This window comes from Phalacrocorax carbo, chromosome 13, assembly GCF_963921805.1.
Source record: "Phalacrocorax carbo chromosome 13, bPhaCar2.1, whole genome shotgun sequence".
NCBI classification, from domain to species: Eukaryota; Metazoa; Chordata; class Aves; order Suliformes; family Phalacrocoracidae; genus Phalacrocorax; species Phalacrocorax carbo.
Window position 1 is genome coordinate 4,515,535 of NC_087525.1, and position 27,042 is coordinate 4,542,576.

Below are 27,042 nucleotides of genomic sequence, written 5' to 3' on the forward strand. Positions count from 1 at the left end.
GGGCACATAGTGGTACTCCAGCTTTCAGCAATATTTTCATTTCACCTGCATCATCTGAAAGTAAAGCTTCTGGTTTTCCCGAAGGGAAGTCACCATCTGATAGCTTCATTGCTGAGTGAAGAAGGATTACGAGAATACCTGACACATAGCGTCAGGCATTTCCAGAAAGCCTTCACACTGGAAGAAAAAATGCATTTAAAGCTTTATATAAACACAGTGTGGGCTGTACTCGTGCCCTTCCCTGTCTTGTTTTGGGTTTAGTAGGGAAAGGTAAAGACAGAAGGTGATGAAATACCTGGGGTCCCTGTCATCAGCCACATACAAGTGTTTTGGTTACCCAGGCAGCAGAGCGAGGTTTTGCTTGAAAACAGGCAACTGGAAATTAGTATTGTGGCAGTTAATTTTGACGCCTAGAACTACAAGGCATGTTGTGAACGCTTGTTCTCCCACACCACAAACCCACTATCTACTTTTCGTGATAAAAAAACCCAAAACAAACCCAAAAAACAACCCCCCCAAAAGTACATATATTCTTTGCAAAATATCAAATGTTTCTCCCTCTGGTTTACGGCAGTCTATTTTGCATCCCCTCACTTTCATCATTTTATCCTGTCAAGCTATCACACTCACCCCTTAGGCTTTACATAAACAAGATTTGTTTGTAGGGAAGAAATGCTGAATCCCACACTATTTTTGCTAATCGTTCCTCTGTTCCTGAGCACTCCGCAGTTGGTTCCTATCACACGGGATAAAAGAGCCAAAGGCAATCCTTTTACTGTGCTCAACTTTCTCTTCCTCTGCCCCTCAGCACCAAGGCCTTGAATTGCAACACATTTGTATGAGATGAACACAGTCATCACACAGGGGTGTTGAAAACGCACAGTCGGTGGTTGAGGTACCGTGCCTGACTGTGCAGCATCATCCGTGCTCTTAGGGTGTTGTTATTCAGTGTGGCGAGCGCCTCGGCTGGCCGAGGGGTGGAGAACAGATAGCCTTTGCCTTTCGTGCTAACCACCTTTTTCTCTGACCTGGAGCAGCATGAAATTGCTTTTTATGTAACTTAGGTTGTCGGTGCTGCACTTGTATGTCTACGTGCTGTGGTTTGGATAGTCTGAAAGTGAGGCAGCAGATTTAGGGTACTGCAGTGGACTTTATTATTGTTATTTTCTCCTGGGATCTTCTTTTTCCACAGTCTAGTAACACCCTAGAAGCAGTTTGCTCTGTTGAAAATGAAGAAATAGGTGTTCTTGTTTGCTTGGCTGTCTGCTTTAAGACACCTTGGGTCTGGCTAAATCTGGCTGTGGCTGGTAGGGTAGTGGTAATATCCAGGTGAGAGGATAATTCGAGGAGAGTAGAAAATAAGTTGGCCGTAGCTCTCCCTTGGTAATGAAAGAGGGTGACAGTAGATTGATCTGTTTGATGGCATCTTGTTCTCATTTGATTGCTTGCTTTGGGTTTTGGTCTAAGAAACAACACTGTCTTTACTCAGTCAAGCACCAGCTGAGGTGCTGCGGAGCTGACCTTAGTTATTTGAGTTTCACTGGCATAGTAGCACCCGAGGGATAAAACCCTTTTGCATCTCTTCCTCCTTGCCAGTTTCCAACTGCGTATTCCTCTTGGGTTATCAAAGTATCCTCTACCTAGAGATGTTTAAAGTATCGGTGTGAGTTTTGGTCATGTATGTTTGAGATTTAAATGCTACAGGATTAGTAAGCAGATGTATGAGCGGCTCTTTCACAGAATCCATTTTATTTACATAAAACTACCATCAAAACAACTAATTGGCTGTCGTGCTGTAATCGGGACTGCCCTTGCCAAGGATTTTGTGGAGTGATGTGCCTCTGTCTTGTAATTGTGTCAAGTTTCTGAAGCATCTTGCTGTGCATGTGATTGAATGTTACGGTGAGAAGACAATACCCTTTTCTCCCCCTCTTCCTGCCCCTCCTTCTTCTTAGTGATAATTTATAGAATTGATGGAGAGGGAGGTAAATGTTACTGCCTTATTAATGGGAACAACTCCTGTAATTTGAGCCTAAATGCTTTTTCTTCACTTATTGTGAGACCAAAAAACCCTGGAGACATTGATCCAGCAAAAGCCCTTGGTCAGATCTGTTTGCCAACATGAACTCATACTTCTGCTGCTGGGCTGAGTGTGTAGGGAGGCAACTGGCCCTGGCTCCATTTTTGTCTTAAGTGGGGTGGTTTCAACCGCGGGGAAGCAAGCTCTGGAAAGCAGACGAGAACAGGCATTGATTGCTATTTTTTCAGAGTAGAAAAAAAATATTAATCACTCTGCAGATGTTTCAAAGTGTTCATACTGAGCCAGATCAAAAGGCTGATGTGAGAACAGGCACAATCTAAAGTGTAGCTCGGCGTGAAGGTGTCCAGACCACAACTGTTCATGTGCTCCATTTCCACTGTGTCTCTCCTCCTCTTGCATTTTGGCCGTGGGAAAGCAAATGCTTTTTTAACCCATCTGCAGGAGAAAGATGTCACGTTCTGCCTTCTATTGTCCTACCATCTTGAAAAGCATGCCTCTGGTTAGGAGGAGGGAAGTCCCATTTAATTTAAGACGTGCTGTTCCCCTGCTGCGCAATGTGTGTTAGGGCTTAACAAAGGGTGCTTTTGGGACTGATGCGGAGATGTTCTTTGCACATCTGGTTTTCTAACCGAGGCATTGTGCTGTTTCATCGCTCACTGATTGCATCTTGCTTAGCAGGATGATAGTGATGAATCAGCTCTCACTAAGTAGAAGTAAATATCTTGGCACATGTAACGAAGGATAAGCTTCGTTAATGTTACTTAAGTTGTAACGCAAATTTTGTTTAAAATTCTTTCGTTATGGCCTCTGTTTGCTTGATTTTGCCTTATGCATTAATGATTGACAAGCTTAATCTCTCTAAGAAAAAAAAGAGAAGCAATGCTGTTAGTGGTGTTCCTCTGAAGTGTGAGCTGCATACCCACCCTGTTCAGAGCAAAATCATGCCCTGTCACCTGGGTCCTTTGCTGTGGTCCCTGTCGTGGTGAGCCAGCGCAGGGGAGCTCCCAGGGGTCCTGCAGCTGAGCTTTCAGCAGCGCAGCCTGATGTAAAGGTGGGAGCAGAGGCAGAAAATGGATGTGGTGGGTGCACAGCATTGATCTGTCTTTGTGCGGTTGGGTGTTCACACCAAAGGTAAGCTATAGTGCTTTTAATAGACCTCTAGCCTATTTAGGAAAGAAAAAAACCCTAGATGGCTTATTAGTTTAATACAGAATACACTTGACTTGCTCTTTTTGTTCTCCTGTGGGGAAAATCTCTTGCTGCTGCTTAATATGAACAAAAGCCTTTGAGCTACTAGCAACGGCTTACCCTCCTGCTACCGTTGCTGCAGTAAGTAATTATAGAGCCTTTCAGTGCCCTCTGATTAAATTTATGAATTAAGTATTTCCTGCCAGCATTTATATTTACATCTCTAGATGTTTTGGGATGCTGGAGAGTAATGCAGAGCAATAGCAAAATGAAGGAAAGTACTTCAGATGGTTTCTGGGCCTTTACCTTGCAGAGTATTGTCCCTCTCTGGTTAGCAAGAAGTCAGCCCTTAGCAGAGGCAGTCGGGTTGCTTGTAGCCAGGAGGGTCTGCAGACATTCAATTCCAGTCCTCTCTACTTCACAAAAGGAAAGGCAGTTTGTACTTAAGCACACCCACATGTTCTGGCTGCTAACTTAGGTTACAGGTGTCTTTTCTATTTTATCCTGGCAATTTGTTCCAAACTACGTGTGCTTTTGTGTTGGTTACTTTGATGTCCTCCATTGAGCTTGAGGTGTAGGAAGGGAATAATCAGGTAGGGGCCAGGAAGCATCTGAAACTCACTTCCACTGTGTAATGCAGGCTTGTATCATGGACCAGTACAGTGATTAGCTTAAATGACACTGACCTGCCAAGGCCCTGTAACTGGAGGTGTGTGTCCCTTAAGGAAGAGCTGCTGGGAGCCAGCTCAGGAAGATGATTTCTTGCCAGATGATTTAAAGAACATCTCATGAGCACAGGAGCCTGAAAAAATGTGCTCAGGAAGGATCCCCATGAAAAGGACTTGCAGGTAGATGGACCATCCTTAGTGCAGGCTTTTCTGGCGGATTGAAAGATCTTGCTGCCATGCATGAAAGAGGGGGGAAAAGGGGGCCTTTATTTACATGCCTGAATTTCTGGGGTCCTTTGCCTCATGTGTGAGCTAGGGCTGGAGCGTGAGACTTGCACCAGAGTGGCGTCAGCTGCCGTAGAGCCAAGCTTGCAGTGAGACAAGCTCAAAAGTCCTGTTGTCATTCAGGAGCCAAACATCAGATCAGAGCTCTGAGCTCCTGTGATCTTTAAGTGCCTCTGAAGCCTTCATTCAAAAGGATGCAACTCTAATTGATACCTAAACAAAAGCAAGCTATTGTAATTCAGTAAATAGCAGTGTGAAGTGCATGTGCAGTTCACTGAGCCTGTTCGCTGAGGATACTCAGTGCTTTCTGTAGCTTAGACTCAATGAAAACAGATGAGGAGTCCTCTGAGTCCAGCTGTGCGAGGTCCTGCCAATGTCTGTTATAAGAGTGTGTGAAATAAATGGATCTCCAGTTATCAGCAGTTTGAGCTGTTGAGTCTAGGTTATGGCTTGCTTGGAGATACCTTGAAGCATTCAGTTGTCCTGGTCCATAATCCATGTAGAATATCTGTGTCTAATTTCAGATTTACTGCTTTAAATTCCGTCAGCTTCTGATCTTAGTACAGGTAATTTTTTACATAATAACAAGGAGGCATCCTCTTACATAGGTAATAAACAGGATCATCTATACAAAAGTTCCTCTGCCATCCCCAGAAGTGTCTTAACGAACTAGCGGGAGGTAATTCTTGCCTGTGACCCATGTGGAAGCAAGCGGAGATGCAGTTTATTGCAGATAATCAGCAAATCTGAGATGAGCTGACATGTTTTCTCTTCTTCACTTCCTTTGCTGACACCAGTGTCTGTGTGTGTGGGTTTCTTTGCTGGCTAGGTTTCTCCTCCCAGCCAAGCTTGGTCCTCCCATTTGCTCTGGTTAGTAGTTCTGAGTTACTTTTGTGTTCCCCACTGCTTTTTCCTGCGTGTGGTTCACTGGGACCTGTGTGGACACTGAAATGCGATTTTGAATTCTATCAAACAAAAGCTTAGCTGCTTCTAACACAGGTAAATGAATGATGCACAAACATCCTGGTGGACACCCGGGTTGCTCTACGTCCACGTACAGAATATGCTTCATCCTTCCTTACCTCCTCTACCAAATGTTCATGGCATGTTTCAGTTTTGACAGATCTCTGTTCGCTGTTATCTTTTCATACCACTAATTCTGCTGCTCGTTTTCACAGGGCTCGTTTGGCAGATGCTACTAAACTGCTGTGGTTGCTGTATGTCCTCTTTCATTTTGATTTCTAGGTACCCAGCGGGTGTTTCTTCCAACTACTAATATCTCTGATACTTGTGTCTGTATTCTAATTATGGTTTGGGTTTTTTTTTGGTGTAACCAAGCATTCCCTCGTTTTCTTCCCTTTTCTAACCCTCTCCCCTTCCACCAGGATTTCTGGCAGGTACAAAGCAGACAGCATGTGCTTTGATTAGTTTGTGCTTCAGACCTCATATTATGCACTTTTCATGTAAAAGGGACAGTGTATGCTCACCCCTTCTCCCTGCTCCTTGAATAAATAATCCTGAATCCTTTCCTTGATCCTCAGCCTGAAGGATTTATTTCAGAATACTTAAATTTGGCTTGTTACGAGTACAGTACTCCAGGCAACCGTTAATATGTGGCTTTATTAAGGGGAACATACTCAAATAATTATCTCCCCATTCTCCTATTTTAAGTGTCTTTTGAGGCTTCTGAGTTATTTTGCAGCGTGTTGAGACTGCGATAGAGCCGGCTCTGTTGAAAAATGGCATTTTCTACTCGAGGCCACAAAGTTAGTTTTACTCTGAGAAAGGACAGGTGTTTCTCTGACCAAGTGCTGCAGGGAAGCATCATGTATTTGAATATGTGTAAGTTAGGGGAAAGTTATTTTTGCAAACTTTCTTGAGTTTGTGAACTTACAGAACTACGTAGGGTGATCTATATTAAAGAATATTTTAGGAAGAAGTTATTTGGATGATATAGTTAATAAGATGGTTTCAAGGAAAAGGACTAGAAAGCAGAGGGAAGTTCATTTACTGTTAGTAAGTAAAGAAGGAAATGTACTCTAAATGCCTTGTTTGCCATGTAGCTTTCTGATGTTAATGAAATCCATAGGGGAAGTTAGCAAAAAATAAGCAGCTTTGTGACAAAGTGCCCTTAGTGGGTGTAAGCTGTCTTTTAATCAAAGTGATTTATGGGATCATTTTTTGGCTTTAATATCTTTGATAGTTTTGCTGGTGTTAGATTAAGGCTTAATACTTAAGGGATACAAAACTGAGCTCTGATAACTCTGTCCCTGGGTAACAGGGAGTTTGTAGGGAGAAGGGGAGAGGGAAGGAGGATGGACTGAGCAGGACGGGAGGGAATGTTTGAGGAGATGCTTGACCTTGCTGACTACAGAAGGAGCCCAGTTCTGGAGAGAAGCAGGTGAAGAAAGGAGGAGTGAGGGAGCAGAAGGGAATGGCAAGCTTTTTAGTTGTTTCTTAGTTTGGTTCCTTAAACCATTTGTGAGTGTGATGATAATCTCTAATTACATGATTATGTGTGGTTTTTCCCCAAACCCCTTTCTTGTTTGGCGAGTCATTTGTACAGAGTATGTGGCCCCGACCTTGTTGACTGAGCCAATGTTTAATACTTGCTTTCTGTACAGAACTATTATTTTCCTTGTGTACTTTCACACTGAAATTTTTATCGGAGAAAAGGGGCAGTGTGCATTATCAACGTAATGAGTTCATCTTGGAAATGCAGGCTGAGGTGAGGGAAAGCAGTATCCCGATTTCCATCTGGAGACCTAAACAGCCATTTAAATTCAAAGGTGTCAAAAGTGAACTCACTTTAGAAGCATGATTTGGGACATCAAGGACCTGATTTCAATCCTCCCCCACCAAATTCCTGTGACGAATGCTGCTGTGGTCCTGCAGATTGTGGTTTCGTTACCCCGCAGAGGACCGAGACAGTGCAGCGGAGGGAAGCAGAAGTGTAGACTGTCCCTTTTCTGAGGCATTTCCTATTTGCTTTTCCAGCAGGGGTTTCTCCCTTGCATGAGTGGGTCTGCTGCCTGCGAAGGGTCGGGAAAGTCTGTGTCGTTACTTTTCTTGGTCATACACTGGCCTTGCGTTTCAGGTGCAGTTTGTTTTAAAGGTGATGAATATTACAGGGGAATGCAGATTTCTCTTTCCAGTCTCAGGACACCACCCGTAGTAATAATTGCTGCCTAAGTTTTGATTCTCTGTACGCGTTCAAATTCAGAGGGGAAGAGTGTGCAGAACAACTTCATCCATGTCTACCTCTGTATTTTTGTCCCCCTGTGTATATATACAGATAAAATAACCCCCAAATCAAAGGTTTTAAAAACCTCTTTTTTAAAACATACTCCTGCAAGGTCATAAGCTGCAGTATTTATCTGCCAGCAGAAAATTTAAAGCATTTTCCTATGCTAACACTTACCCACCACCATTTGCCATGTGGGCTCTGTTTGTGTTTGCCTCTGTTAGTATGTCGACTTCATAGTAAATAATTTAGAGCCACTAGGAATGACACTGTAAACTTTTCCACTGCAAAAAGATGTTTATGAGTTTCAGAAAGTCCTTGTGCTGTTTATATCACAACCTTAAACACTTTCTTCTTATTTAGTGATATATAAAAAAGTGATATAAAGAATCCCAGGCCGTGCATCTAAAATTACTTATTTTGCATCCACATTCTAAAGCTGGCTTTAAAAAAATGTGAATTCCTCTACTCTCCCCCAAGTCCTTTTTTTGTCCTTGTTTCACAGTGTGGAGGGACCTCCCCTGCCTCTTTTTTTCCCCGAAAGGGCTTTTGAACATCTAGGCTGAAAGCCTCCGTTTTAAAATTTGATTCTGAAAGCCTTTTTATTTCTTTATTTCATTTTCTTAATGGTAGGTGGTGAGGTGCCAACATGAGTCCTCATGAAATCTCTAAATACATGGGTTTATTTCTTTAAAGTTTATATCTTCAATAAAATGAGCAAGAATTAAATATCCCCCGTATTTCAGAGCCTCCAGTTCAGCATCTTGATGCAGACAGAGTTCAAAGCATTAATATTTTTAGTTACCATAGCAGGCTGCATTGCCTGCAGTTTTCACTGGCATTTCTTAAAGAGTTTTGCCTTATCTGTCTTGTGTGACAGACTAATACAGAGCATCTGCTGCACAGGCATTAGTCAGCGAGCGTCTCAGTGTCTGTTTCCCCAGATTTTCCACAGCCCTGCCTGGGAAGGAGCTGTAGCAGTCCGTGCCAGCACGACGCTGTCCTGCAGGCTCTGCAGGACCGGGCAGATACGAGCCGCGTTGCTGCACGTTTAAATCTTGCGGAGCGCTAAGCTCATACTTTTAAGATGCCAAACAATGTGCCTGGTAGGTGCTAAAGAGTGTTTAAAATGCCTTAATTAAATGGATTGTCCAATAAATTTTATTAAAAGATTTGTTTTCCCATCCTCAGAAGGATACATAATAATTTTTTATTTATAGGGGTGCTGCCTGCTGATTTAAGCACAAGGCATCAGGCCACGTGCGAGCAGGATTAATAGCGCGTCGTGGCTTTGTGTACTGCTTAATGTTATGTGCACAAGTACTAATGTGGGTATTTTTCCTCCTCTTAGAGAGATTTCATTTGTAAAAAGAGACATATCCCAAAATTGCAATAATATGGAGGGTCACCTTTGTAAAGCCAGAAAACTCAGAAACAAGAAAAGAAATTGCCTATATTAGGCAAACTTGTAACACAGATTTTTTGGAAACTGTAGAAAAGATAATATTTAACACTGAACATACAGCGTTTTAACAACTTTACCTGTATGTCTACAGCTACCCGTAAAAGAAATACGTTAATAGATGGTTTTTGAATGGTTTGCATAACTGAAGGTGGTCAGTTGGGACTGGAGGAGAATTGCTTTACAGCAAGGTGACTTTGCTGAAACATTCACGGTTTTGTATTCTCTTAAACAATATTGGTAACCTTAAAGTATCCCTTTTAAAAAGGAACAAACTGAGTATGATGACATTTGTCAATAAAAGATGGTTATGGCTCACCTAAAATTCCCTACTAATTTACAAAATTACTTTCTGGTTCTGGCAAAATACTCATTATCTTGCATGTACTTCGATATTTTATCTGTTGTTGTTTTGGAAGGCATAATTCGCTGCTGAGTGGTCACATAAGGCTGATATATACACCAAAGCTTCAGGAATTTAAGTATAAAGGTGGTGTTGAAACATAAACACGTTATGTGAATAAATGTGCCAGGAGTGTGTTTTCTCCTCCAGACTGAAACGGAAACTGTCAACTTTTAAGTGACTTACAAGAATGTGTTCTTCCCAAAGTGGCAAATTAAATGCTGCTCATTAAGTAGTTTCTGAAATGCAAAATGAAGTGGAGCTGCAAGGATTTAGCTGATAAGGCTTTTCTAAACGTGCGTTAGGAGTGCAGAGCAAACACCAGCACTGCACCTTGAGTCCACCTCTGCTTTTGCAGAGAAGGCACCCCTTATTTTGCAAAAATACATCTTTTTTTCAGCTTTGCATGATTGAGCATTAACATGTTTCACTCCTCACTCAGCCCTGGGAAAACAATTTTAAAATCCAAAATAAAGGTAGTAATTGGTGAGGAATGGAAGGAATCGGTGGGTTTTTCTCCCCCAAAGCCTTTGTACCTGGGAGCTGTACCACGTACGTGGCTGGAGGGAGGCTCCAGCAGCAGATCAGTTTTGGGGTAGAATACATGAAGTCTGTGCTTTGCGTGCTTGCAGCCAGCCCGTGACGCAAGGCTGGGGAGCTGCCTGCCTGCGGCGCGCGGCTCGGTCTTCTGCCGCACACAGATCTGGAGGGGGAGGTTGGTCGCCGTTATTGATCGGTTCAGCCCATGTTCTGGTGCTGTTTGTTGGGCTTGGAGCCGGAGTTGGAAAGGCCAAACCAAGCTTTTTATTTTGAAAGGCAGTTACGTTATTATTTTTTAACCTGTTGTCAATGTCTGCTGTTGTAAGATAATCCGCCTGAATGCCTGTAACGTTTTATTCCACTGAGACGGGACTGCCGGCTTTTTCACTGAACTTACACAGCCATGCTTGTGCTGAAAGCAGTGGTACATTCGGATTTCTTTTTCTTTTTACACGTTAATTTGGATGTTTGCTCGTTTGTGTGCTTGTTTAATATGAGTCTACTGCTTGATTAAAAAAATACGTCATACTTGCAAACTGTTTCCTGTGGCTTGCTCACTTGTGAATGCTCAGTTTGGAATGTTTTTTTTTGGGCGTGCTGAATGGTCTTAATCAATTACTCTGGTTTTGGGAATGGATTTAACATAGAAAAAAATTCTTAAAGCAGACAAACGTCTTCCATTTAAGTGAGCACTTTGCGAATTAGCTTGTGTTCAGATACAAAAGGGTGTGAAATATGAAAGTTGTCCTGAAATTGTGTCTACGACTAATTTGTGAAGATGACATGTCTTTAAAAGAGGATGGAGGCTTGGAAAAGGGTTTTTCCTTACAATTTCTGATCCCAAGCATTACCTGTCTGTCTAGAAGGGATGCTACAGTATGCTGGAAGGGAAGTAGGATGTGGAAAAGAAGCTCGAGGTCTCTAAGTAGTGCTTTTAGGTGTGTGTTAGAACTGACTTTGGGTCTCTCCACCTTGAACTTTGAGGGATCGCCAACAGTCCACGTTCTGCTTTGTAAAGAAGGTAGATCGAATTATTTTTAATTTTACTTTATTGTGTTTTTATCTGGGGATTATGATATAATTCTGGAGAACACAATGTTTAATGGTGGGGAACAGCCCCTGAGAAGGATGCCTCCAGCCCTTCCCGTAGTGGGGCGAGTGTCCCACGTACTCTGTGGAAAGCAACCAAACACGCAGCTCCTCAGTGAGCCGGAAGGAAATAAATGGGAGAGCTGTGAAATTTTTTTAACTTCTGTCCTCCTAGTGCTGAGAACCTGAAATATTATTGGTCGGGTCAGTTATTGTAGCAACTTTGCTGCATGTTTTTTCCCCTATTTTAAGATCACTGGGAGAAATTCCCTTTCCTGCTGGCTGCGGGCAGGCTGGGCACTGTGGTGCTAGCGTACGTTCCCCCTCCCCAGGTTTCTGAGAAGTAGATGCTTGTTTAAAATAAATAAATAAAGATTTTTACGTTGTTCAAAATAAGATGCAAATGAGTAAATGCTTCTCCCTACTCCCATCTGTCTAAACCTTTGTATTTCAGAGAGCAATTAATTTGATGTATTTTTTTTATCGTTAGTTTATGGATGCAGTTTTCAGCTTATGAGGAATATTTTGAGCTGTTTGATGCTGACTATGAATTTTAGGTTCAGAAAAGAAACCCATAAAAATTAATAAACCGACCTCTGGAACTTTTTCATGGGATCCTTCAAGCGGATGAAATAGGCTGCTAATAGCTAGTTTATGATAAACGCTGCTGAAGACAGGCAATCAGAGGAAGGGGCAATAAATCACACGAGGAGGTGAGGCGCTGCCGGCAACGCCGCCGGCAGCAATCACAGAAAACTGCTTTCTCCACAAATCCTGCCTTCAGTTTAAAGGAAAACCAGACACTACTTATTTGTCCTTAACATAAGCATCAGCGTAATTTTGCTTCAGATCCATCTCGATGGGAAGAGAAGCAAAAGCATTTTTTTTTTCAGTAAATGATACTTCAGCTTGGTGTCCCGTAAGCATAAATAGCGGTTATCTTGCATGAAGTGAATGCCATTAGCATGTTGTTTGCTGTTAGTGATTCATCTCTTTTTAAATTCCTGATGCTCTCCAGACGGTAAAGGACAAGCTACCGGAAAGAGTTTTACTTGATCAGTAGAGCTGAAGTTTTTGTTCCTGAAAACTGTACTTTTTTTTGCGATCTGTATGATTTTTTTTGTCTCTTTTCTTGTGGTTTCCGAGCCAGATACAGGTTAAATTTTCATCTAAATTATTAGCTGAGCTCATCCCCACTCTGCAGTCACATTCAATGGTGAGTTCTCTCTCTCAAAAAAAAACCCAAACCAACCCAACACCCAAACCAAAAACCCTGAGGTGGAGAGACACGAGCTGCAGACAGTGGGTCTGACCCGGAGAGGCTACATGCTAACTCTTGCTGGGATGTCTACTCAGGCTTCTTAGCGGTGCCCAGTCAAAGCAACAACCTGGTTGCTTCAGAACCTCCTTGCTCTTCGCAAGTCTAACCGTTCAACTTGATGTTCTGTTTTGCCTGCTTATTTTATTGTTGGTTAACGAGTTTTCTTTCCTTTATCTTGTATATGATGGGATCTTCGCTAGACAGAGGTAACAGTGGGGGACAGTTGTGTAGCTGGACCCTCGTGTGGTGGTGTTTTGTCAGTGGTTTTTCCTAAAACCGTTCCTAAATTCAGCCTTGCTTTCACCATGCTTCTGTGCTTGCATGACCTGGCTTCTGTGGAATAACCTCATCCACCCCTACTCTCCTTTATATCAGTTTCGTTGTCCTCCGTGCACGTGTGTGTCTCCCCCGGCTGCGTTCTTAGAATGGGTCACCGGTGTGGATTTCCTAACAGTTTTACGGATCCTTTTCAGTCTTTGAATTTTCAACAGATCAAAGGCACTTTTTTAGCTTAGTAAGGGAGATTAGCTGATAAAACACATGTGGTATTTTCTATTAAAACAAGGTGTTGAAAAAGAACTGGAGCAAAAGAGAGTGTGAGATTGGTAGCGGTCTTGGTCCTCCTAGTGAGCTTGCCAGACTCGCTCCTGAACCCTGCGCTTCTGAAAGCGACGCCTTTTTGTAACTTTCATCATACTTTATATGCATGTGAAATAGTTCTTTCTTGGCTACTGCTACAACATCATGTAACTAAAATGCGATTAATGAAATATAATTTCCTTTTTGATTCCTCTGTTAAAAAATTGGATTTTCATAACACTGATCTCTCAGATTCAGACTTTTTGAAGCAAAATGGATTTAGTTTTATTTATCTGTATTTCAGCTAGGCTAAAATAACTAACTGTTGTGCAATTCCTTACCCCTGGTTTAAGATGGGGAAGCATGACCTTTGCAGAGCATTTCTGACAGATTTGAAGGCTGGAAAAGGTCCACAGAATCTGAATGGAGATAGTAGGGGTGTGTGTATGTGGAATGGCTTGCTGGTGGTAAGGATACAAATAAAGCCTTCCGTGTCTCTATTTAATTGATTGCTTTATTTTCTCTTTTTGGGGTTTGGGTTGGACGAAAAAATAGAAATTATCCCAGGAGCGAGAGAAGTTTGCCGATGAAGACAGCATATTTTATGCACTTGGAGAATGCGGACTCATTTCTTTTTCTGACTACATCTTCCTCACGACAGTCCTTTCCAGTAAGTAGGTTTTTTTATCTCTGCAATTGCTACTTTTTTAATGTTTTGAAGGTTTACAAGCAATGAGTTTGCTATTGTCTACATACATTTCCCTAAAAGGAATTCTTGATTGCTTGAAACACAACTTGAGTGAATAATTGCTCTTGCTTCATCTGGTTTAGATTTCACTTCCACGGGTTCAGAAAGATAAGCAGATCCGTGACTTCTGAAGATTTACTATAAAATGTGGCAAAAATTTTTTGAATGAGTCATTTCACCTGCTCTTCACAACTGTAAATGGAGATGTGTTCTTGAGTTGTGTTCATACGATATTCTTGGGCTTGGATTAATATTGCTTTCCAGCTCTTCACTGGTTACAAGGCTGTTCAGACTCTCTTCTCCAGATGTAGTTTCCCTTGGGTAAGCTCAGGCTTGTGTGCGATGTAATCTGATGAGTGGAGAGGTTAAGCTGTGTACATTTCAACAAGTATCATTAGATACCTTCTGTCTTTTCACCCTGCTGCTCTTGACTTGTGTTTGATATTTCTGTGATCTGCTAAGCTGTTCCAGCAGTCTTCTGCACTTGAAGTGCTGGCACTTAAAAGTTTGATTTGTTGGCAAGAAACACTGAAACTGAAGCCTTTGGTAATGTCAAACGGCATTTCTAGACTTTCTTCATGGGGAAAGCAAGCTCAGTGCCTCATTTGCAGAGCTTCTCTAGCGGCTTGGAAGGTGCTGCATCACAAACAAGACAGACAACAGAAATTCCAGTTATTTTTCAGCCCTGTTAGAAAATGTGGGGTAAAAAATATGCGACTGTGCAAATAAGCTTGAGACATTCTATTTTTAGAATAAAAAAAAAAAGAGAAAACGTGACCATGTAATCATGTAAGTATCTATTTCATGATGGTAAAAAGCTGGACGCTTCCCAGTTTATTGTAGACCCCCATCGCTACCTGCTCTGTGCTGTTCAGGCAGTTAGCTGGGTAATTCACTGGTGTTTTGTAAAAGCAGCAGGTGCTTTATTCCCCCCGCCTCCCCGCCCCGTTCTTGCATGCTCTAACACTGACAAATGAAAGAGGCAGCTCTTCATTTACCGAAGGTTTATTACTGGGGGGAAACAATGTTCAAGGTCTTGTTTGTTGTCAGATGGACGTGGTTAAAACAAACCCTGAGAGGTAAAGCTAGTTCCAGCCAGGGAATTTGCGTTATGATTTTAATCTGCTTTTCTGTGTGACTTGAGTCTCAGAACTGATTCTTAAGACTTTTTCTGTTCCTTTCTTATATTAGTCTAGCCTGTGCTGAAATTACCTAAGGTATCCTCACTTGTGTGGCGAGGGCTTTTAATCTGTCTCCACAGGTGACAAAGAACTCTCAATCGCATTACTGAATGTAGCTGAGAAAATGCTCGTGCCCTTGGCTTTATGGCTCTGCTGGTGGTGAACAACCCCCTAATCGAGTATGCAGGGTGCAAAATTAATTTCATGGGTTTCCACAGGCAGCAGTAAGAGAAAATGTTCTTGCTTTGGTTTAATTTCTTTGCTGTGAGAATAAAATAGAAAGGACCACCTTGTGTTAGAGTAGCAGCCAGCCTTGTTTTGAGAGGGCTATGCAGGAAGGACAGGTTTTTTTCCTCTTGTTCTTGGGCTTTTAATGTGTTCACAATTACTGGGGCATCAGACTAACAAGAGGAGACAGGATTGGGTGGTGTGTGCTCTGAGGAATGATGTGAAGGGTGGGTAAGGCAGGGGCTTTCAAAAAGGAAAAACAAAAAAAAGAGGGAAGAAAAAAGTGTTCCAGGACTTTTAGGCTGACTTTTAGGTATTTTGGGAGTTTCCTGAATGGTTATTGAAGATGGAGGAATGTCTCTGGAGCTACTGTCACACTCTGGTGATTCCCCAGAGGAAGAGTTTTGGCTTTTTACAGCATTTGCTTTTATAAAATTAAAACTCCCAAACAAACCTTGCCCTGTGGCTAGACAGAAAATTCACTGTTATGTCGCGCTGGTTTACTCTCCTATTAACAAACATCACCTTGCAGGAATCCAGTAGTTTCTCATTATTTTTTTTCCCTGGGAAATATACAAAACAGAATGAGGAAAGTGCATCTTAAACCTGGCAGTTCAATATCATTTTTCTCACTGTGTTGTTCAACTAACCCAAACCTTAAGGTATCCAGACAAGAGAGAGCTGTAGATTACATCAGCTAGCTAAAGGCCACTAAATATTGAGAAATGAAGGTGGCATGTTGAGCACTGAAGCAGAATAATCAGAAGGGGAGTGTGAGATCGGATCTGGGGGAGGGAGGCAGGAGGGAGAGGCGCTCCTCGGCTGTGCTCACAGATCAGTCGTGGTCTGGTCTGGCTTATTGAACTCCGAACTGATCAATGATAACGTCTGCAAATAAGAAACCCGAAGGGCTTTGTGCTGTTGTGCCCCTCGGGAGGGTCGTGCCCAGCAAGTCTGCTGAGGCGGCTCCTTCCCGTCTTCTTGGCTCTACGAAAAGCGCTGCTGGGCTTTGAGAGTGCTTCCCAAAGCTTTTAATTTAATTTGTCTTTGCAGCTACAGCTGAAGCTCACTTGAGTTGTTTCCTCTGAAGTGCGGACTGCGTGGCAGCTGCCAGGGAGGGAGAGGAGGGGAGAGGGCTGGAGGCTTCATCTGTATGTTGCTCGCAGCGAGCTGCTTGCATATTGCACAGAAAATGAAGTCTGTCACCGTATTTTATTTACAAGTGATTTATTGCTCTAGCACTGCCTGTTCTCGTCAGTTGCTGTGTTTCTGTGAAAATGTATTTTTTAAACAACTAATTAAATAGCATTTAAGTACTTCAGAAAGTCAGCCTTCTGTTAAAGGCAATGAGGGCTGAGTGGCCTTGGGGGGTACCCCGTTTGCTCCTGGTGTTCTGGGGCAGAGCTAGAAAGAGAAGCAAAGTACGGGCTAAGAAAAATGTCGATGGCATTTCCCCTGGGTCTGTCAAATGTTATGGGGAAGCAATGTCTTAGCTTTCCTAAATCGAAGTGGTTTTTGCTTTTGACTTGCAGAACAGGTGGAGGAAGGGGAGAAGGAACTTCTCCATCATGAGCAGCTGCAGTTTCAGAGTAAATGCGGTACGTTGTCCAGGCGCGCTAATTCCGACTTGATTAGTGGATACTGAAGGGAGCTAGACATAAAAGAGTAAGTCGGTGTTGTTTCCATAATTGGACTGTCTCTGTATCTGAATTTATTCCTCCTGGAGGAGCGTTGGCTCAAGCCAAAGGAATTATTCTCTTGCCAGGGCCCTCGTAGCAGATCTGCAGCTCCTTCCCCCATCTCCTGCGGGCTCTTTCTAGAGCGCAGTGTGTTGCCATCCCTTATGGGTATTCTCACCTGGGATGGACTGACCTTTTAATTTTTTTCCCCTGCGTGGAAAATAAATCCCAAACCATCTAGCTCTGGAAATGATTTTATGGCTGGATCTCAAGCGCTGCGCAGGTCCCTGCGATGGAGGCGGCACGGCGTGCTCTCCCGCACCGCTGCGTGCCCGCGACGTGATCTCCAGCGTCTCTTTGTGCTGTGGTCACTGTGAAAATATATTGCTGGGTGACATGATGTCTTCATGGCAGCCTCCTCCCTGTCATGAGTGAGACTACCACCATACCAGTGGTGTTTTACTCCTGCAAAGCAGCACTACGTGCCATTTGCTGAGGGCTCATTTCTACAAGAAAAGGAGATACAAGGTTGCTTTGAGTTTATAGGAATATTTTTGTTGTCCTTTTCATGCTGATTTTATCTTTAAACTTTCAAGATCCTCTGTTTACCTACATGGATATACGCGGGACTGTCTCATCCACACTCTGTGGTGCAGGGATGCCTTCACTTCCTTTCTGGCAGCCCAGTCACTGCTGTGTGGGATTTCCAAGGTGTGTGTGAGCAGCAGAGAGATCCTCTCCCAACTTGTGAACGTGGGCCTGGTTGCATGAGCAGACCGAGAACACTTTGGCTCAGCGTCCCACTTCTGCCCCGGGCTGGTAACCGTGCTGAAGGACGGGAGGACAGAAAAACGGGACAGGTTGCTGCAGTTGGCAGTTTGGGGTCTTCGCAAGCAGGTCTTGACCTCTCTGGTTTGCAAACTGATGTTAGGGCATGGGGTGCTCTACCAGCCTCTGCGCCTGCAGACTTCACTTGGTCTTTCTCTATTTCATCCCTTCGTCCCTTGCATTTGCATGGTGCAGTGGGCTGATGGACCTCCACCAACCTCCTGCATCGCAGAGGACAGTAAATTTGCAGCGGGGAAGGACCATTCTGCATGCAGCACTTGTTAGCCTCATTGAGAAGTTCCAGAAGTTTACTCATGATTATTTCTATAGAATTAGGAAATAGCGTTATTTTGTGTTGCTCATAGCACCATCCCAGAACCTGCACAGGTTTGAGGTGTCCTTTTTCCCTGGGGTTCCTGGGAGAGTGCAGCTTCTAATGGTCATTGTCTGGAGCTGCTGTTTCCACAGCTTGTTTTCAGGTCCTTATTTCAGAGAGGTGTTTAAGAGGGAATCTTGATTTCCAGCAGTGCTCTGTGGGTCGTGTGGGGACTGACAAGAAGTTGTTGAAAGTAAGACTTGTACTCCAGCTGAGGCGCTGTCAACGTTCTCTCAAATCTCTGAAACTGAGGTGTACGTTTGTTATTGACATTAAAACCAAAATACAAAATATGGTGTCAAAATTACAGTCTCTTTAACAAGCAAAACAGAAAAGTGGAACAGCAATAATTTTTCTTTAATGGATTTTTTTTAAATTGTTTAAATAAGAGAAAGGTTAAAAATGGGGTCACCCGGGACATTACTGTAAGGAGAAGCGCACTGCACGCTTGGCATGAATTTCTGTATCTGAAGGTGGCACGTTCTCATGGTACGGCTTTCCAAAGGGTGGATCGGAGCATCTGTTCATGTACCACATCCTTCAGCTGTTCCTTATGCATGTGTGTGTCCGATCCATGCATTTCTGTACAAGACGACGGTTTATTTTGGGTTTTACCCATCAGCTGTACTAGTTAACCCCTTCTTTGCTTTCTGATGGGCACCCCTCTCTGTTTCTGGTGGCAAGGTGGGCACGTGCAGCTCAGGAGCCTCGGAGCTTGGTGCTCAAGTAGAGCTTGAATCCACATGAGCCTGGGTTCAGGCATGTGAACCTCCAGCATGGATTTAGAACGAAGACCTAACAATAACTTCATTTCTCTTCATCTAGGTTGTATAGGGCTTTTTTTACTATTAGTAGTGGTGGTGTTTTTACTTTACATGATGGCAGGTTCCTTATCAGCCACTTACTATCCCTTTCCCTGTGTGTGGAGTTGCACCGGTGAGCCAGGCAGGACGGTCCAGCCAACGCCATCCAGCTCATGCTGTTGGGAAATAACACCTATCCCAAACACGTGCCAGTAACAGAAGTAGGGTGTCCTTCTACCAGGTATGAAAGACCTGTTTTCCACTTGTGAAAGCAGCATTATATTTTAGGTTTTAACTGGAATTTGAAAATCGAATGAAGACTTGATTTTTCTGGGTGTTAGATTGCTTTAAAACTGAAGTCTGTATTTTAGTGGGGCATGTATACTTAGGTTTTAAAATGATGCATTTGCATTATTTCAGAGGTAATTCTGATTATTCCTTGTGATAAGAAATAACCCTTAGCTGTCTAAGGATATTTTACCTTTAAAACTGATGATATTGTGGCTCAGTATCCATGCTGTGGAGTTGGTTATTTTAGCTGCCCATTATTTACATTTCTGAGTTCATTAACAAAAGAAAAGTTGATGGGATTTGGATTCGTTTTCTGAAATAGTGGAATAATTTGGGAGGAAAGTATCTGCAACATGAGGACGTTTTAACATTTTGGTCCCATCCCCCCATTTATTGCAGGTGGGGCTCAGCCATCTCTATTCTATGTATAGTTGCTTCCCCATAAGGCTGTAAGTCTTTTCCCCAAAAAATATTACAGCATTTGAAGATGTAATATGTGGAAGTGCATCATCTAGCTCTTCCCTGTTACCAGTGCAGTCGCTTACAATGAACTAGATACCAGTGCTGGACTGCTGGCTGCGGTCTTGTAAGGGTGAGATCATGTGTGACCCCAGTTCTTCCCTTCAGACAGAAATGTTCCAATTCAAACACATACAGAAAAATTTCTTGGCTCCAATACCACTGTGCAGACTCAGACAGAATAATGACCATGCTGATTCATTTAACTTAAGGAGGGGAGAAAAAAAATCTTGATTAATCTTTGGCTGGAGGAATAAGGTAAGCGTTTTTAAAGTTCTGGCCTGAAAAAAGGAAAAGAAAAAATATTAAAGCTGCAGGGCTTTGAGGAGCCATCTCTCTAGATGAAAATCTGTCTCTACCTTAGGAGGACTGTGTTAATTTTAGGTTGATTATGAGGATTTTTCTTTTTTCAGCTTCAGGGCACTATGGTCTTTGTACATACATTTTTCTTAATTTTGGTATAGATGGAGAAGAAGCAATCACAGGATATTTAACTCCTAATGACTAGTTTTTCTTAAAGTAACTCCCCAGCTGAATGCTTGTTCTTTTGTCCCACACTGGACTTGCTTGGGGAATTACTAGGTTTTAGGGTGGATATTGAAGTCCTGAGCTGCTTTATGTTTCAATTCAGACAAAGGAATTTTCATCTACATCTGAAGGGAGCAAGGTTTATTTTTCAAAGTGTGTTCAAAATTATTTTCCTAAAATGCGGTACCTCCACTTGACATGGATGCTCTGCAGACACTTTATTTTTGTGACTGTAGCCATGTACTGCATGAGTTGCAACAAGAGTTGGGAAAGACTTGTTGAGACGTAACTCCAAGCCTGCAGCCTTGAGTTTGGGGGAAAGAGAAGATCAAATGAGGGCAAAAATAGTAAAATGTGGCCTTTCTCATCAGTGAGCATTTATTGTCTTTCAGAATGTATTGCATCTGGTGAGAGTAAATGGCAATAAAGAGCAATTGAGTGGTGCAAATTGGTCCATTGAATAAATGAAAATAGTTTGAAAATGACCTAATTGGCTTAAAGATCCCTAATCAACCCATCTAATGCCTCAGAGGTTCCCTGAGGCTTTATGCTGATGGATGGGTGGGTTTGTCAATGGGGGCAGTGCTGCTGCTCGTTATCCGTTTGTCCAGTGAGGTTGTTCGTCTTTGTAACACTACTGTGAGCGGCTTTCGGTTTCCTTATTGCCTTTCTGTTCCCGAATGAGTCAGGAAAAATATTAGTTGCCCTTTGCACTGTCTCCCAGGTGAGTTGGAAAAGCAATTTAGTGTGTAGAGCTATGGATCTACAGAATAATTTCAACCTGATCTTTCTAGATATATTTGCATATATCTCAAAGCAGGGAATAGATAACTCGCGAATTGGTTCTGGTGTGGGCTCCAGTACCGTGTTTTCATCTGTGTTAATGATTTGGAGGAATCATTAGGAAGCTGTTGTACCCTGCTGGACACCTGAAGACTAGAAATAAAGCTAGAAAAAGACACTGTGGCTGCTCTGACCAGTTCCTGACTTGTTGCCCAAGGGAAATTAGTCGCAATGAAAAATCTTGATTCAGAATAATGTCAAAAAGGATAGCGAGGAGATAGCTCACAAAATCAGAGTGAGCTGGAAATGCAGCTCACCACTTGGGGAAATCCAAGAGTGGTTTTCCCTTGTCAGGACAGATATTGTGCTGTATGAAAAGCAAACAGTCCTTTAAATGGTTTTGATAACCATTGCAGAAGGAGAATTGTGTTCATTTTGAGCCATCTTAGTTAAGGAGGCAGTGGGGAAGTTTAGAGAAGCTGCAGTCGAGAACGGTAAAATTGCAGGGCAGAATAAAAGGTGGGGGGAAGGCTAAGTTTAGCTAGGCAAAGCAGTATCTGCTGCTCTCATGGTCTGCAAGCTTCTGAAATGCATAAGTACAAGATGAAAAAGAGAAACGGAGGTCGTACAGGCTGATGTAACCACAGGTAATGGGGCAGGGTGGGCAAGGCGGGGGTTAGCTGCCATTGGAATGACTCTTCCCCCATAAATCCTGGTCAGAAACATCATGCCCAAGAGGAGAGTCAGAAATCATCTCACTCGGGACCAATAAATTCAGGCTGCCTGGAGATCAGGGACATCTATCTTAATGAACATTTCTTCCTGAGCAGGAGCGGGATGAGCTAATTGTCTTTGGTGCCCTCTCGTTTTCTTGGCTTGGATTCACATTTGTGGGATTTAAGTGTCGTTTCAAGTAATTGGAGTTAGATATGCAGATCAGAGAAAGAAATGGGCTGTGTTGCTTATTAGCTAAAGGAACAAAGTAATTAAATTTGCCAATTTAAAGACACCTTCCTTCCTTGTCCTTAGAAAACACTGACCCTGCAGATTTTTGATGCTGAACTGTTCATTTTAATTTTGTAAGTGATGTTCTCCTCTGGGGCTTTGACAAACTGCTCTTGAAAATGTGTATTTGGAGAAGGGAGAGGAAGGAAACGGCCTTTGCAAGGGGTAAGTTAAGTACCTTGCTTTCTCTGTTCATCCTGTGTTTGTGCAAATGGGACAAGGTATTATATATTTCCTTAGAAGGGTAAAAAAAAACCCAAACACCAATTTTTAACAAGCATTAACAAATTTTCCAATCTCAGAATATGCATCATTTTACCCTGGCAGGGAAAACGGAGGAAGAAATATGAGATGTACGACTTGCTCTTTTTTTCTAGCATCTTGTAACTAGATTACAGCTTTGTATAGTCCCCTATTTCCTCATAGAGGAAACAACTCTTCCGCTAGATTTTGGGGGCTAATAAGGAGAAATCGCACCCAGGCTTTCAATGCAGTACGTGCAATTAAAGTGAATAAAATTGGATGTCTTATTTAAATGTTAGGAAGATAGTTGGAAGGTGCTTAATAACGTTGCTCTCAAGGAAATGGGGAATTAATCACTGGAAATGATGGATGGATACAGAGGAGGCTTTTTGTATAAATCCCTTTAATTAGATTGCATTGTTGAAGAGATTATGACGCTGGTGTTGGGGACAACCAATCCACCCGAGTACGTCTCAGCTGACACTGAAATAACGAGGGATGAAGAGCATCCCCATCCCAGCAGGCAGGGCAGAGAAGCTGGGCGGAGGCATCGCTTCTGCTGCGGGGTTGTGCAGGAAATAACCCACCATGCGCTGCTGACCATTTGCCGTGGTTACAGGGGACACGGCTTTATGCACGTGGTGTTTGGAATTTAAAGCCCGAATAATTGGCATGAGGAAATTGGAAATCCAGGCATCATAATGGCAGGAGGGTATGTGCTGTATATATCAAGCAGCTAGTGACAGGCCGTTCCTGCCATCGAGTTTAATGTTGTAATACATCTGTTTCAGGCACAAAGTGATTGGAAAAAGTGATCTCATTAACACGTTAGCTGAATCTTTTAGTGATAAAGTGCTACAGTTTATTATAGCAAGGGGAAAACACGATGTAAAAGTCTTCTGGCCCTAAACTGAAGCTGTAACTAATGTACAAGATCCTGTTCAGTTAATTCCATATTAATTTCTTTTCATCTGAGTGATTCCTCTTTGCAGTCCCCCTCCCACCCAGATCCGGGAGATGCCTTAGCACAGAATGCTGGTTGCAGAAGCTCATTACTTTTTGAGCATCCACAATAAATATTAAAAGGTGATTGCAACAAATGAGGTTGAAGGGGGATGAGCCTCACCAGTGATCCACGTCGTGCTGCCAGATTTGGGTGGGGAAGAGCCATCCTCAGAACAAAAAAAGAGGGTAAATTTTGACTGATCACTTAAGATGTCGACCTAAGCACTAGTTACAGCCTGGAGGATTCCCTAGAAATCCCAGCAAACACCAAAATTCCTGTAGGTGGTATGTATTTGAAAGTAGCGGAGCAAGATAAATTCTCATATATTAGCTTAATTTGGGAAAAAATTGTGGTGCTATGTTGTAGCTTTAAATGGTGATGGGTTACAGAGCCCAAAATGTAAATGTACTGAAATTCTTTGGTGGGATGCAGCGGAAAGAGTGTGGTTTTGCTGTGATGGGTGGCTGCGAAGTGATGTGTTCGTGGAGTTCTGGCTAAATAAACTGTGACAACATAGACTAAATGCAATGAAAAATAAGGTACCGTGCCGTCTTGGGTGCGCCTCAGCTGCTGAGCTCCAGCTCGTGGGTTATCTTAGTGTCGTAACTGGACTGAGACAGGGCTGGTATGATTTGTTTAAATTTGCACAGTGAGACAAGAGCTGAGTCTGGAAGAGAATTACCCGAAGTCCAGGTCTGCTCCTCATCCACCAGCTGCTTCACAAAGCCCAGCGTGCTCTGCAACGCCAGAGGAACGTCCTCTGGCCGAGTTGGTGCTGTACTGTATGGAGCAGGTCAGAGCTCTTGCTACGGCGTCATTTTCTGTTGAATGTCACGAGAAATATCAGATGGTGCCTTGTTTTTATGATTTTTCTATCTGTAAATGGAATAAATTTTGTTCAAGAAACATCTCCTCTGCCCAACCTCCTTGTCAAGACCTTTGGTAAAAGGAGCACTGTGAAGCTCATAGCTGGAGGTTCCCAAAAGCTGCGTTTTCTTCTTAAAATTGCAAGGATTATGGGAAAATATTTATGGATAGAGTCATTCTGAACTTGTGACTTTTTTTATTGAGCTCGTATATTTTTTTTTTAACTGGTCTTTGTTTTTTATTGTGTGTTGTTTTTTTATGTAGCTCCCCAGAGGAATTTCGAAATCGCCTTTAAGATGTTTGATCTGAACGGTGACGGCGAGGTGGACATGGAAGAGTTTGAGCAGGCAAGTTGAACAACATGTTGACTTAGTGCTACAGCATCTCAGTCATAAGTGCAGCCCTCCTCTACAGTGTTACTGTGATTTATATTGGTGGCTGCTGGTGGTTTACATCTTTTCCTTCTATACTCTGCTGTGCTGCTCAGTGCCTGCTTTTTTTTTTTATTGGGCATTTCAAGACATTTTTCATTCAACCAGGAAAACTCTAAGTACAAACTCTGATTTCGTGTGACTTTGTCAACAAGGTATCTTCACAAGATGTCACCTCCAAAGCAGATAAAGATTTTTTTTCACTGTACTGGTGTCGTAAGATTTTGATCCTACTTTCTTCCACAGCTTTTATTGCATTCCTTAATTTTGTTTGTCTTCAGAGAACAGCCAGGGCAGGTCTGCTTCAAAGAAGAATTTAGCCTTTTATTTCAATGCAATCTAGAAATGTGTTTGTTGAGAGTGTATTTTCATTGTTTGCTTTCCCCTACTTACAAGATTTCATCAGCAGGGAGTTTGATTCAGGCTTTTTAATGAGCTTAGCCTGCTTGATATGCTTGATATGCTTGATAGTGGTGAGAACCTCCTGTAAGCTACGGCTTGTGAGTGTGTTAGAGTGGGCATAGATTGAAGACTTGAGCTGTCAGCGGGGAAGAGATCTGACCTCCCCAGGCAGAAGCGTATGGTTTTCTTGCCTACGTAGGAAACAGCCTTAAGGCTTTGGAAACTCATAAGCATCCTAAAGTTCCTGTATATTAGCGAAGCTCCGTGTGCGCTGCTTGTGAGAGGGGCAAGTAAATGCTTTTGGAAAGAAGGGAACTGGGTGGTTGGATTGAGGAGTCACCACCTCTGGTACCATAGAACAAGGTAGAGGAAATACACCACTCATCTACCTAATATTCATGTGGCCCTGGCACTTCTGTGACCCCGCGTCCCTCGGGGCTGTATGTTTAATGGGCAAGTGAAAGCTGCTGCTTCTGGGCAAAGGAAGTGAGACTCTGTGGGCAAAAAAATAACCTGCCCTTGTAGTTTTGTTATGCTGGAGGACGTACGTGTTCGGAGACGGTGAAAAGCTGTGTAACTGATACCCAAGAACAAAGCAGCCCTGAATAATCTAGTTAAGTTCTCACTCATCATTTGATCGAATGATCAGTTAACTTCAAAGAGTCTGTAAGAGGTCATGCTTGGGGCACTTGATATAAAAGAGAAGAACTAGTGGCAAAGCAGGTCTGTTAAATTAATTCCCTCCTTCTAATCTTTTGCTGTCACCCTCTTTAAATTATTGCCTGTGGGTATGATGTCATTATTATGAGTTTTCTCTAGAGCTGTGTAATATATCTGGTAAACTGGACATTTTTAGATGCAAATTTTGGACTATTAGGAGAATGGGAGTATGTTTAACTCCAATATGATAATCCTTCACGTGACAGTTTGTAAACCCTGGAGTGAGTTAATTGTCCTTCGAGTGCAGATTTGAATACAGCGCAGTGTCCAGGCTATTGTGCTGTTTGGCACTGCCTCCCTACAAAATACTGATGTAGCTATGAAAAATTCTGAGTTTCCTGTTTGCCCAAGTAAAAAACACTGTTCTTCCTTCTGTTTGCGTAGTGCATGAATATAGCACTCCACTGCAGCTATCTGATAATATTTAAGAATTCAAATGGTGTTTTACAGTAGTTACTAATGTTCTAGAGTGAAATTAATTATGGAGATAAATGAATTTAAGAGAAGCGGAGGATGGTTAACCGCCTACTAAAAATGCAGTGACGCCAAGGTACTAATGCAGGTGTCGTGTTTAGCTTTTTTATTAGATATGTAAAGTAAAAGAATGTTTCTTGAGGATGAATGTTTCGGAAGCCTGTGAAGATGAAAGTACAAAATTGAATTAAACGATTTCAAATCATCTGGTAGGCAAAGGGAAGTTATATGTACATTAAGTCATATAAAAATTCTTAGGAAGAAGGACATAATTTTGTTAAGCTTGTTATATGCGTCACTGCCTCTATATAAAGGAATAAAATTCCTGGTTAGCATCAGAGTCTTTTGGTGAAGGCTGATCTTCCAGAGCTTTCGAGTCACAGGATGAAGGAGCTGTTTTGCAAAGTGAGAAGAAGCTGACAATATCTTTGCAGATATCGCTACAACTGATTTGCTGCATTTTGCAAACAGAATTAAAGCAAAGGCACAGCTTCAGTGGGAGGCACATACATAATATTATACACATATAGAATATAACACACAATAATTTATATGATAAATATTCTTTTTCAGTCCTTATGGAGATGCTCGGTAAGAGCCTGGCAGGGTTTGCAGATCTGCACCATAAACATGTTACCTGGCAGGGGCAGCTGGAACTGGCCCTTCCAAGGGAATATGCTGGTAGTGGTGGCATCACTTTAAAAGAGCAACATCGTTTGGGGGACAACAGGAAGAAGAAGAAGGGAAAGAGAAGGGTCATCACAGAAGCATTGTACCATCCCCGCCATCTGTGAACACATGAGAATGAATTTCTTACCCCTTTTTCACACGTTGTCATTGGAGATGGCCGACAGCAGGTCTCTTCTCATTAACATCTGACAAACCTGACGAGTATTCATCAAGGAAGAAAATTATTTGTGGTAATTTAGGTAATATACAAGCGGGTCAGAGGCTTTAACTACCTAACAAGAAAATAATGAATTTCTTGAGGCCTCACTATAAAGCCTCAGACTTTTTTTCTAGTGGATGCATATGGTTAGGGCATAGTGCTCTATAGTTTGGTGCCTGCATCAGTATCATCTTCAACTTCTCATCCTTCAGCATGTAAAT

General features: G+C 42.4%; 1 protein-coding gene across 4 annotated transcripts in view; it reads left to right on the forward strand.

Annotated features, from left to right (window-relative positions):
* The window catches only part of MICU1 (mitochondrial calcium uptake 1), a 110,776-nt gene that overhangs the window by 45,263 nt on the left and 38,471 nt on the right, over positions 1–27,042 (forward strand). For 3 of the 4 annotated variants that reach the window (XM_064464603.1, XM_064464602.1, XM_064464605.1), the window contains 3 exons: positions 12,071–12,136; positions 13,376–13,490; positions 24,170–24,252. In XM_064464603.1, coding sequence (XP_064320673.1) covers positions 12,071–12,136; positions 13,376–13,490; positions 24,170–24,252 — 264 coding nt within the window. The remainder of the gene's footprint in view (positions 1–12,070; positions 12,137–13,375; positions 13,491–24,169; positions 24,253–27,042) is intronic. The other variant, XM_064464604.1, reaches the window with a different exon arrangement.